Here is a 12,964-nt window from a genome sequence, read left to right on the forward strand (position 1 = left end):
CACCCAGGCTGGCCTCCAACTGTGTAGTTGAGGATGGCCTTGAACCTGGTCCTTATGCTACCACATTTCAAGTCCTGGACTGCAAGCATCTATAGCGTGCACAGTTAATACCTGTAGTTTTCTAAGACCGAGGATCCCAGCTCAGGCTTCCAGTAGTATGTCCTTGGTTTTAGTTTTTGCAATGCTGGGCCTCAACCCTGGGCCCTTAAGCACACTGCTGTACTGAACAATATCTCTAGCAAGTGTATTTATGGACGAAAACCAAAGAACTTAAATTTGTCACATTCTCAGATAATTTTTAGGTGAAAAATCATATGAAAGTATGTTTCTACTGGTAGAATCCCTTGAATAGAGAGCATTCACCCCCACCCCACCCCCATTTGCAGCATATAAATAGGGTGATTATTACTTTGTCAGAACATGACTTGAGTTTGAAAATAGCTTTGGGAAAGAGTTTGACACTGAGAACCTGGAAGAAAATCTGGGTGGCAGACATAGTAATTGTGGAGTAATTGCATAGGGCCATGTGCAATCCACATTAAAACTGAGGTCTCAGGTGTGGTAAGGGACTACCAAAGTCCTTTTACAGCAGGGGAATAGAGGAATCTGTCTTGCAGCCCTGGTTGCCATGTGGATAGTGGGTTGTAGGAAAAAGTATAATTTGGAAAAACAGAAGATGTATAATAATCTAAGTAAGAAGTAAGAGTACCTTACACAATTTTGGAGTAGATGAATTGGAGAAAGACATTTTTTTTTTCTTTTTTCTTTTTTTCGGAGCTGGGGACCGAACCCAGGGCCTTGCGCTTGCTAGGCAAGCGCTCTACCACTGAGCTAAATCCCCAACCCCGAGAAAGACATTTTTTACAGTTGGTGGTTGCTAGGATATGGTTAGAGTACTGGGAAAGGGAGGAGATTTGAAGTTTAATAGTAGAATCATTTGATGAAGGAGTCATTTGGAAGGGCAGCAAGGTTTCTTAGTCTCTGAGTCTTACTATCTCTGTCTTTCTCATATGCATACATAATGTTGGTAATAAGAATGGAGAAGATTGGGCTGGAGAGATGGCTCAGTGGTTAAGAGCCCTGACTGCTCTTCCTGAGGTCCTGAGTTCAATTCCCAGCAACCACATGGTGGCTTGCAACCATCTGTAAAGAGATCTAATGCCCTCTTCTGGTGTATCTGAAGACAGCTACAATGTACTTATATATAATAAATGAATAAATCTTTAAAGAAAAAAAAAAGAACGGAGAAGATTATTGGAAGATCAGGTTCACTTGCAAGTAAAATTCTGAGTGTGTTAGATTAAAATATCAAGACAGTGGTCAGTTTGAGCATTTGATAAGAATTCAGTTGATGAAAGGTGTCTGAAGGCTAACATGAATGTGGCCGACACTGGTGTATTTGTGGGAATTGAAGATGGCCCAGGAAAGAGTAAAGTCCCGAGTCAGAGTCCTGGGCACCCGAACAGAAAGAACACTAGGGGTGGAGGCTGCACGAGGAGGACAGTAGCAGTGTTTACTGGGATCTGCTTAGTTCTGTGCTTTACGTAAGCAGGAAGAGGCTGAGGCCAGCCTCAGCAGCACAGCAGTCCCTCCTCCCTCCTGCCCTGTCTTTCCTCTTCACCCTCTTTTAGTCCTTTTCTGCCTTTTTCCATACCTCCTTCCTTCCTTGTTTACTTCAGACAGGTCTCTGTGTAGCCCAGGTTAGCCTTGAGCTCAGTGTGTTCCTCTTGGCCCTGTCTGCTTAGTGCTGAAATTACAGGTATGTGCCTCCCTGCTCAGATTCTTAATAAAGAACAAAAACAAAAACCAATTTAGAAAGAGATTGGGTCAAGGCTCAAGCCTCTTATCCCAGCACTCAGAAACAGAGGACCCTGACGTGGTGAGTCCAAGAATGATTTGTTAAACTTATTAGTGATATAAAGGAGTGACTGTCAGACCATAAAGGGGCAAAGACCTAACAGAGAGGTTGATGTGTGCTGTCAATCATTGTGTAATTAGAAAGTAATGAGAACTCAGCCTTAATTCCACTCTGCTATTGCTCTCTTTTCAATTAGCCCACCTTTGACACAGTTCTTTCTTGATTGTGGAGGACTGGCTAGAACAGATAAGAAACCAGCCATTTGTAAAAGTTATCTCAAACTAATGACAGAATTGTGGCACAAGAGCAGGTATGTACTTAATATAATTATGTCTTAAATCAGTATTATAAGTATGGAATGAAAGCAGAAATGTTTGGAGGGTTGAAAAAAAAAACGCAGGAAGGAGATTTGAGTTGGGTCATTTGAAGCGGAAATGCAGATGGAGCAGAGGCCATCGTCAACATCAGCTGGTTATGTGGAGGCTATGGAGCCTCACTGCCGAGGTGCAGAGCAGCAGAGCCTTCCCAGACTGGGCAGGGTAGGCCAGGCCAGCTGCCTGCTCTGCCAGTGACCGTGCCCCACCCATATCTTAGCATATTGGTCATTAGTTGCGTATTAGGTTAGTTTTGCTTTACAACTGTTTATGAAGTTGCATTTTTGAAAAATATTGTGCAGTGCGAGAGTAATAAAATTCTTTAAAAAAAATTAAAACTACAAAAGTATCTGTTTAAAACTTTATTTTTCAGGCCAGGATCTGTTGTGCCTGCTAATCTGTTCCAAGGAATTAAAACTGTAAATCCAACTTTTCGAGGCTATTCTCAGCAGGTTAGTTATCCATATAAAAATCCTTAAACTTTTTAACAAATGTGTTTAATTTCTTTGTATGACTTTGTTTGCCTGTGTTTATGTATGTGCACCATGCGTGCCTGATACCTGGTGAGGTCAGAAGAAGGCATCAGGTTGCCTGGAACTGGAGTTCCGGGGCCCGTGAGCCATAGCACATGGGTGCTGCAGACTGAGCCGGGTCGTTGACGAGCAAGTGCTCTTCACTGCTGAGCTGCGCTGTGTCCACTGCGGTCACCCTCAGTGAGAGAGAGAGTTATTACACTCCATTTCCCAGTTGTCCTTTTTCATCATTGCGCCTTTGTCTTTGGTGTTTGGACTTGTGAGACTGGGTCTTTTGTACCCTGACTGGTCTTGGCCTCTCTGTGTGTGACAGCCTTAAGTTTCTGATCGTTCTTTCTCTGCCTCTCATGTGCCGGACGACAGAGGGGCCTCCAGCACACCTGGCTGTTTGTTTGTCTTTGCATTTCTGTGGCTCCAGTGAGTGAACAGTGTTCTCCCCCTGCACCAACCCTTGTGATTTCTCACTGTGCTGTCTCACTGTCATAGGGCAGCTTCCGTTACTTTAGTGGTCTGCAGTCCCTGGACAATTTATAGCTGGTCCTCACACATTTCTCTTTTCTCAAACCATTACTTATTCACTATTAACCTTTAACATATAAAGTTCTGGATCTCCAGACATTATAATTTAGAGCTGTAGGTTGGAGCTCAGGAATTTAAATTTTTTTATTTAATGTTACTTGTGTGCATGAGGAAGGGCAGTGTACACATGCCACACTACATGTCTAAAGGTCAGAAAAGAACTTTGTGGAGTGGGTTGTTTTTCCACAGCAGGCTTAAGAGATTGAACTTGGTGGTCAGGCTTGCATGGTAATCACTTTTACTGAAACTTCTTTGCAGCTCAGGAAATATATCATCAAAAAAGTTCTTGTTGATCTATGGACAATTTTTCTTTGAGATACAGTCCATGGATGAGAAAAACTTACTTAAAACCAATTTCCATAATAACTTATTTTAGGGCATATTTCCAAATTCTGATTATCATATGAGGAAAATCCTTATTTTCTGTTGCATCCAGTTTCATTACAAAGCATAGTTTTTGTTTGCGTAGCTGTTGGAATCTGTTGTTGTAGGTCTGCTGCAGTATGGGCTGTAGACTAGTCAGTGTGACGTGATATGTCCACAGTTCACTCACTCACGCCTCTTAGGTTCCGACAAGCACTCGCGTTAGAAGGTAATGTGGTTTTGTTGATGTGCTAGGATGCCCAGGAATTCCTTCGCTGTTTAATGGATCTGCTTCATGAAGAGTTGAAGGAGCAGGTCATGGAAATAGAGGAAGAGCCTCAAGCACTAACTTCTGAGGAGACAGTGGAGGAAGAGAAGAGCCAGTCAGATGTGGATTTTCAGTCCTGTGAGTCATGTAGCAGCAGCAGTGAGAAAGGGGAAAATGAGAGTGTCTCTAAGGGCGGCCCTGAAGACAGCACTGAGACCACCATGCTCATTCAGGATGAGGAGGACCTAGAGATGGCCAAAGACTGGCAAAAAGAGAAGATGTGCAACAAGAGCAACAAAGCAGATTCTGACGGAGAACCGGATAAAGACAGAGACACGGTGTGTGAAACAGTTGACCTAAACAGCCAGGAGACCGTCAAGGTGCAGATACACGGCAGAGCCTCAGGTGACGATTAACACTCGGACTGTGCAGTGCTCGTGTGGCATGCGCAGACTGTCACTTTGGAACAAGTCATTTGTTTGTTTGTTTATTTGTTTACTTACTAGGCAGGGCCTTAATGTATGCCCCTGGCTGTCCTGGAATGTGCTGTGTAGACAAGGCTATCCTCAAACACTTCTGGCTGCCTCTGCCTCTTGAATGTTGGGATTAAAGGTATTTGCTACCACACCTGGCTTTTGGGAGTTTTAATAGACTTGCAGTTTAACACTGTCTGCTTGCAGTGTTCAGTGAAATCATCAAGTTAGGAAATTAAAAGTAAGATAATTTTGTGGATCATTTACTTAGGACTTCATTTTTTTTCTATTTTATTTATTTTATTTTATTTTGGTATAGCAGAGCTCATTAGGATTCCTTTATGGTTACATAGTAGTCTAGAAAATTAGTCTCTTTGGAATTTCCCCTTTTATTTCAAGCAAATTCTGTTGAGATCCTGAGGATTTGAAACACAGCCCATGATCTCCTATCATCGTGCTATGGCACCCAGTGGTTTGCACTGTAGACGGAGCTGATGTGTGCATGAGCTTTGTTAAGGCTCACTGTATTGGACAGTGTTCCTTTCAAGAAGGAAAATACCCAAATGAAAGATATGAGTTGGACTATGTTACACACCATATTTTTCTCCTTAGGAGCTACCCTATCTTGATGTGCTATTGACTACTCTAAATTCTATAAAATTAGATGACTAGAAAGTCAGATTGTGCAACTTAGTGGCCAGGAAATGACAGAAAGTTAATCTCTGGACTATTGAAGGGAATCCTGGCAGTGAAGTGTCTGAGTGCATCACAGTTCTGCCTTGAACAGTATTTCTTTAGCTTAGGAAAATGGAGGCTTACTTGTGCTTGCCAGGGACATAAAGTCAGGAGTGCTTAGGCTCTGCACAGACTCACTGTGGACATACGGTCTTTAGCCAGTGAGGGCCTGAATGTCAGTTCCTGTGAAAAGCCAAGGGAAGCATGATTCAGGGACACACTGGTCCTTTATTACTTGCTTGTGGGGTTTGTTCTTAACATATAGTAACTAGGGGTTGGGGATTTAGCTCAGTGGTAGAGCGCTTGCCTAGCAAGCGCAAGGCCCTGGGTTTGATCCCCAGCTCCGGAAAAAAGAAAAAAAAAAAAAAGAAGAAAAAAAGAACATATAGTAACTAGCTACTAAAGTAAAGTAGGTCTCAGAGTTTTGTGTTTCAAGTCTGGATGAAAAACTATGACTAAGACCATGGAGTACACAAAACCTAAAGTCCTTACTGTCCCCAGCAGGAAGGATGAGCCAGCCTGTGAAGCCTTGGGCTGCAAGGTAATGGAGGCTCTCAGCAGCAGGGCTCGGCTGGCCTCTTTACTTATGCTTGAGAGCTTTCTCCTGTCGTCTTAATTAAATTGGTATTTATTATGAGTATGAGTGTTTTGGCTTCATGTACGTATATGTATTGTATGTGTATTGTACTTGTGCCTGGAATCGTTATGTTAATTAACATTATTGTGCACGTGGGGTATAACTTTACTGAGTAGTTTCATTTATAATTTTAATTGAAGGTAATAATAAAAATTTAAATATTACAGAATATATCACTGATGTCCATTTGAATGACCTATCTACACCACAGATCCTTCCATCAAATGAAAGTGTTAATCCACGTTTATCAGCAAGTCCTCCTAAGTCAGGCAATCTGTGGCCAGGATTGACACCTCCACACAAGAAAGGTAAAAGTACCCATAATTCAGTTCCTAACTCTGAAGTGTTTACCCAGTTTGAGCTACTGATGCTGATGAAGTGGTAGGGACTATGTGTTCTCGTACAGTTGATAGAACTATGTGACCGTGATTAGGACATTTGTCTGTGGTTCTGTACTTTAAACTTTGGTTTTTTTATAATTTAAGATAATGATTTTGTATTTGAGTATCTTACCCGCATGTATGTATGTGCATCCCATGTGCACACAGAAGTTAAAAGAGGACATGAGATCACATGGAACTGAAGCATGGTTATGAACCATTACCTGGCTACTGGGAGCGAACCCTGTGAGAGCAGCAAGAATGCCTAACTGCAGAACCTTTCTAGTCCGCCCTCTCTTTTACTCACCTTTTAAACCTCCTGTGCCCTTCAGCCCATTCTGTCCTGCAGTTCCATGGTCAGATTGTCATCCTACCCCTCAGGCCTGCCACACTGATACTCTGGTCCTAATGTGTCTGTAAGGCCGGAGACTCCTGATGGCTTCCCTTTCTCTAGAGTGCCCTGTAAATGATGCCACACAGTACCATGCTAAAAAGCAGCCTTTTTTCATGTAGCACAATGTAGTTAAGAATTGGCTGCATTGGGCTGGAGAGATGGCTCAGTGGTTAGGAGCACTGGCTGATCTTCCAGAGGTCCTGAGTTCAAATCCCAGCAACCATATGGTGACTTACAACCATCTGTAATGAGATCTGATGCCCTCTTCTGGTGTGTCTGAAGACAACTACAGTGTACTTGTATATGATAATAGTAATAATTAAAAAAAAAGAGTTGGCTGCATTGTTGTACGTCTTGCTACTTTCTTTTCCTTACCAAGTTGAATTTAATTTCTGTCACCAAATCACTGTTTATTCACTCATCAAGGGATTTTTGAATTGTTTTAAGTTTTTGGCAGTTATAAATAATACTGTTAGAAACATATACAGTTTTTGTATGATGTTAAGTTTTTCTTTGATCAGAGATAAGGTCTTAGAATTATATTTCCTGGGTTTTGAAGATTATTTATTTATTTTTAATTTCATGTACATTATTGCTTTGTCTTCATGTATGTCTGCATAAGGGTGTTGGAACTGGAACTCCCTTGAACTGGAGTTACAGACAGTTGTGAGCTGCCATGTGGGTGCTGGGAATTGAACCTAGGTCCTCTGGAAGAGCAACTAGTACTCTTAACCACTGAACCATCTCTGCAGCCTCTATCTCTTAGGTTTTATGTTCATTTATGCTCACCACTGTACAAACCTGCCTCTTTCAGAATGTCTGTACCATTCTGCATTGCTGCCAGCTTTGTATCAAAATGCTAGCACTATAAAATATAAAACTATAAAACTCACAGAGGACACCATGTGGTAGTGCGTGCCTTTAATCCCAGTGCTCATAGGAAAGTTGATCTGTGTGGAGTTCAGTCCAAGGACTGTATGGTTTATCGGGATTATAGGCCAGTCAGAATTGCATAATGAGAACCTGTCTCACACAAGCAGTGAACAGAGAAACAGCTGGAGGCCTTAAAGGGTTTCTCCCAGTGGATAGCAGACATGAAAACATGGTAGAGAGGTGGGTCAGGGGATAGCAGTGCTTGCTGTATAAGCTGGACAGCCGAGTTCGATCCCCAGAACCCACAACAGAAATAAAAGGAAAGAACTAACTTCAGGTTGTCTTCTGACCTCCATACTTCATGTACATACAATCCCATGTACAAAATAAGGATACCATCTGTAAAAGAACCAGTGAGTCTTGGCAAAGGACTTTATTGAGATTTAAGAAAGGGTAGGATTGGGAAGAAGTATTTGTAGGTGGACAAGCCAGAGGAGCATATCCAGTACTGCTCACTAACAGGAAGTGTAGTCGGAATGTTGTTCTGAAGGATAATATGCAGGCCGGGCCTGCTGCTCTGTCCTCATGACTTCACCTGCCTCTCCCAGTTGCACCTTTTTTGCTTTGTGGTCCATAAATACTCCAGTGATGGGGCCAGCACATCCTGTGCACATGGGACACAAATGACTAGTGTGTTGTGCTGTTAACTATTATTATTAATTAATTTCAGATGGTTTTCGTATTTCCCTATGTACATTTTATGTGACTAAAAATCATAAGTAATTTAAAGCCAGCTGAAGCCTTATTTGATTTTTGATTGGCTTTTCTATCTGTTTAAAGTAACAGTTTTTTCTTGGTTTTGGTTTTTGAGACAGGTTTTACTGTGCACCCTTGGGTGTCATGGAGCTCACTAGGCTTGATCTTGAGCTCAGAGCTCCACCTATGTCTGTCTTTCAAGTGTTAGAATTCAAGGCATGCACCAACACTCAGCACTAATTTTTTCTTTAAGAATTTCTTTTTAACGGGGCTGGGGATTTAGCTCAGTGGTAGAGCGCTTGCCTAGGAAGCGCAAGGCCCTGGGTTCGGTCCCCAGCTCCGGAAAAAAAGAACCAAAAAAAAAAAAAAAAAAAAGAATTTCTTTTTAAATTTTTATTCATGTATAAGTGTGTTTCTCTATGTATATGCCCCATGTGCTTGGGTGCCCATGGAAGCCAGAAGATGTAGGACCCCTTGATGCTAGAATTACACACAGTTGTGGGATGGGTGGGTGCCTTATGTAGGTGTTAGGAACCAAAGCCTGGTTCTCTGGAAGAGCAGCAAGTGAGCCATCTCTCTAGCCCTAAAGCAGTAATCTTGGGTGGTTTTCTGAATTCCTTTTATAGTACAGTAATTATTTTTTATGTTTATTGACCTGTGTGTTTGTGTCCATGTGTATGTGTGGGTGCACATGCCACAGCATACTTGTAGAGGTCAGCAGAGAACCTGTTGGTTTTCTCCCTCCATTATATGGGTCTTGGGAATCAAACAAGTCTGAGATGGACAGGAAGTGCTTCTACCTACTGAGCATCTTGTAGGCGGAGTATAGCATGGCTCAGTGGGTAAGACCGTGTGTAGAGTTTAGTGCTTGGCATTTATATTGGGTAGCTTTAGATTGCCCCTAACTCTAGCTCCAGGGAATCCAGTACCTCTTCTGGCTCTCATGGGCACCGTATGTACATGCAACAGACACATACACATACATAGTAATAGATAAGTACAACTGAAAAAGGAAAATATTCTAGGGAAAGCCGGCACATGCGCTGCTCTTCTAATCTAGTGTCATATGAGATGGAAGGAAGAGGACCAGGAATTCAGAGTCAGTCTCAGAATCATTGTGAACCTGAGGCCAGTCTGAGCTACACGAGATCCTACCTCAAAAAACAAAAATCCCAAAACAATTAAAAAATATTCAAGGAACGAACTTGATTCTTTCTAATGTTCTGTCTTTTAATTCTAGCTCAGTCTTCATCTCCAAAGAGGAAAAAGCAGCATAAGAAGTACAGAAGTGTCATCTCTGACATATTTGATGGGACAATCATTAGTTCAGTACAGTGTCTGACGTGTGATAGGGTGAGTATGGAGAACCGTAACAGGATGTTTCTGTCCAGTGTTATTTGTAAAAACCTAAGGATGGGAAGAGTTAAATAGATCATTGCTGTTGCAGCCCACACATTTCTTGTGTGTCTGTTAGTTATACATTGAGTTGAGATGTAGAGTAACAGTACAGCCCACATCCTTTGTGCAGGACCACGGGCTCTTTGTCTGTTTTGGTTACATATAAAGGTGAGAAGTTACTTGGCAACAAGAATTGTTAACAGTGCTTCTTCTCCCACGGCTGATGAAATTAGGTATGCCCAGAAACACTTGCATTCACAAGCAAATGGCAGTTGAGTGTATTCTTACATTTGCCTTTGCAGGTGGCTTGTAAATGATACATGTGTTTCAGTGATGATACCAAAGTCACAAACACGGTTTTGTCTCAAACAAATTTCATGAGGGTTGACTAACACCCAATCCTTCAGAAAGAAAGAAATCCTTCAGAAAAGAAAAAATTAAGATTTCTTAATTTTTTCATTTTAGTGAAATACAGTAATTAGTATGCTTAGTGAATGAGAACTCATGTCTAAGAAACGAGAAAATCAACTTTCAATTATTGTGTTATAATGTTAAGTCAGATGTAAGGCACTCAGTAGGGTCATTTTCATACTGATGGTGTATTATCCCGAAACGTTTTATCTAGTGTATGTGTATTGCTGTAGTTAAGGACAGACTGCATGTGACTGTCATGGAAGATTCTGTTAGCAGAGTATTGTAATCATCTTAGTGTGGTATTTACTCCATGGTTGCCTGAAGCAGCGTATCTCCCATGATGCATCCCTGTTGTTAAGTGCTGGTTGATGCCAGATCTGGTTTTCTCCTTACCACTCTACCACAGCCTGCAGTTTCATGTACTTTGGAGGCTGAGGGGAGAGGATGCCTTGAGAACAGTTTGGATGGTACAGCGTATAATAAGACCTAGTCCCTCAACACTCCTAGAAAGGAGCGTGAATGTCAGTCTCCATTGCCCGTAGCTGGGTTTGTTGTGCTTCTCTGAGCCATAGAAATACTCATGACTCGTAGGAAGATTATATTTGGAACAGTACCTGGTACAAAGTGGACTCATTTCTATGTGTAGTATTCTAAAGCTGTTGGTATTTATATTTGCTTATAGTAATAGCTTGCTTTCATATGTGGAAGAAATCTAACCCTGTAAATAACTGTCCTGGATTCTTTCCATCCTGTTAAAACCAAACACTTGCAGGTGTCTGTAACCCTCGAGACCTTTCAGGATCTGTCCTTGCCGATTCCTGGCAAGGAAGACCTGGCTAAGCTGCACTCCTCCAGTCACCCAACTATAGTCAAAGCAGGGTCGTGTGGCGAAGCCTACGCTCCACAGGGGTGGATAGCTTTCTTCATGGAGTACGTGAAGAGGTGCGTGTTTATTTCCTTTGCTTGGATTGATGGTTGGTGCTGCTGCTTCTGCTGTACTAGCAGAACACTTCCTTTCTCTCCTGTCAATGATGTTTCAGGTTTGTTGTCTCATGTGTCCCTAGCTGGTTTTGGGGTCCAGTAGTAACCTTGCAAGATTGTCTTGCTGCCTTCTTCGCCAGAGATGAACTTAAAGGTAAGAAATACGATCGCATTTATGACTGACTTTGGTAGGTGAACCAATGCTTCATTTCGGACAGTTAAATAGTATTTGTTCATATTTGCATGGTGGAGGAATCTTCAGTGGCAGTTGAAATATGATTAGAAAAGTCCTGCCCTGAAGGAATTTATATAGATTTCTATAATACAAAACAAGACATCTTCACGTTCTGTGATTCTGAGAAGGTGGATTCTGTGAAGATGATGGGTGCAGATGCGCCTTGAACTGTTCACAGCTGCACCTGCAGTGACGGTCCTATGCAGCTGCGCTTGCCTACTCTGTGGCTTCTGCCTTCTACTCTTCTCTACCGTTTTTCTTCCCTTTCAAACCAGCCCTAACACTAGAGAAGAGAGAAAACAGAGTAGAGAGGAAAGGAAAGAGATCCCTGAATAAGGTCCGGGGTCAGAAAGGGGGTGGGCTGTTACTTCTGCTTCCTGCTGATTAGGATGTTCAGTTCCTTGGAACAAGTGTGATCTTTGCTGTCAGGACATCTAATTTCTTTTTCTCATTTCTTCTTTGCATGACCAACAGTAATGAACAACCAAACAACTTACCAACAGACCTCCCACCTCTAGGGGCCTAGCGATTTTATATCCTCTGAAAAGTCTCGGGATTCCAAATGTTACACACTTGCAGAAATACGTGCAGCTGACAGTCATGCCCCCTCCAGAGCAAGAGGCCACTTACAGTCAGCTGCTGTGGACGGTCTGAAACAGCATGTCCAGTACTTGGGATTCAAATGAAAACATTTTTATAATATCTTTTTTTTTTTTTTTTTAAAGAAATCAGAATCCGAGAATTGACACTACAGTTCTGCACTTTTCTCGATGCCCAGCACCATGCTTGGGCACGTAACAGGATATAGTAAATTCTGTTCAGGACTAGATGAAGTGACTGCTTCTTCAATTAGTCCATCAAATGAAAGGAGAGGAGGAGTGGGTGGTGACTGTAGGGAAGTAAATGTCACCAGCTGGTCACTGTGGTACATCTGGGAATTGCAGAACAGTTTGCTGGTGATAGGCTGAATGACTAGATCTTTTCTGTCTGCAGGTGATAATATGTACAGTTGTGAAAAATGCAAAAAGTGAGTAACAACGACATTATTTTCACTTTCGTATTTTGTATTTTTCTTGGATATCTGAACTGAGCACATGGACTTGATGCTTTGGAAAATTCAGATTGGTTATTTTGTAAAACATGTTTAAAGTAAATTTTTAATAGCCTCATCTAATATATTAATAAATGTGAGGGTTTTAAGGAATGAAGGATGTGAGTTTGCAGAAACAAAGTGACTTTTTCAGGTTGCTATGGTAACGCACCATAGCAAGGAAGTGAAAGGTACAGATGTGTAGAACATTCAGAGAGGTTGCCCTATGTTCACAGTGCTTGCTGATATGGGCGCAGAACAGAATAGTTAGGCCTTGTTTTCTTTATATCTACTTCCAGCCCCCCTTTCTATCTTGTAATAATTTTGACTTTTCAAAACCTCTTTTGGGTGTGGTTAGAGCCCGCCTTTTAATCCCAGCACAGAAAGCTGCCAACTTGATCTAGATAGTGGGTTCCAGGCAGCTAGAAGTCAACAACTACAGGAAATAAACAATAAAACACTTGTTTGTGATATCAGAAAAATGGAGTAGAGATTTGATAAAAGCAAGTATTTTTGATGTAGAGGAAATTGAAAAAAATTTCAGAATCTCTGTAATACAAAAATAATGAGCTCCTAAGAAAAGCTTGAATCTTTAAATATTTTGAAAGATTTAATTTTTATTT

The 12,964-nt window shown here is 41.6% G+C and overlaps 1 protein-coding gene across 4 annotated transcripts in view; it reads left to right on the plus strand.

Moving 5' to 3' along the window:
* The window catches only part of Usp33 (ubiquitin specific peptidase 33), a 45,272-nt gene that overhangs the window by 17,402 nt on the left and 14,906 nt on the right, over window positions 1-12,964 (plus strand). For 2 of the 4 annotated variants that reach the window (XR_015664983.1, NM_001415063.1), the window contains 8 exon segments: window positions 2,055-2,168; window positions 2,606-2,684; window positions 3,963-4,380; window positions 5,988-6,128; window positions 9,464-9,576; window positions 10,808-10,977; window positions 11,076-11,170; window positions 12,245-12,278. Coding sequence is in view for 2 of the 4 variants with exons in the window: in NM_001415063.1 (NP_001401992.1) it covers window positions 2,055-2,168; window positions 2,606-2,684; window positions 3,963-4,380; window positions 5,988-6,128; window positions 9,464-9,576; window positions 10,808-10,977; window positions 11,076-11,170; window positions 12,245-12,278 (1,164 nt within the window). In the remaining 2 variants the exon portion in view is untranslated. 4 annotated transcript variants of the gene reach the window in all.

This window comes from Rattus norvegicus, chromosome 2 (genome assembly GCF_021556685.1).
Source record: "Rattus norvegicus strain SHRSP/BbbUtx chromosome 2, alternate assembly SHRSP_T2T, whole genome shotgun sequence".
NCBI classification, from domain to species: Eukaryota; Metazoa; Chordata; class Mammalia; order Rodentia; family Muridae; genus Rattus; species Rattus norvegicus.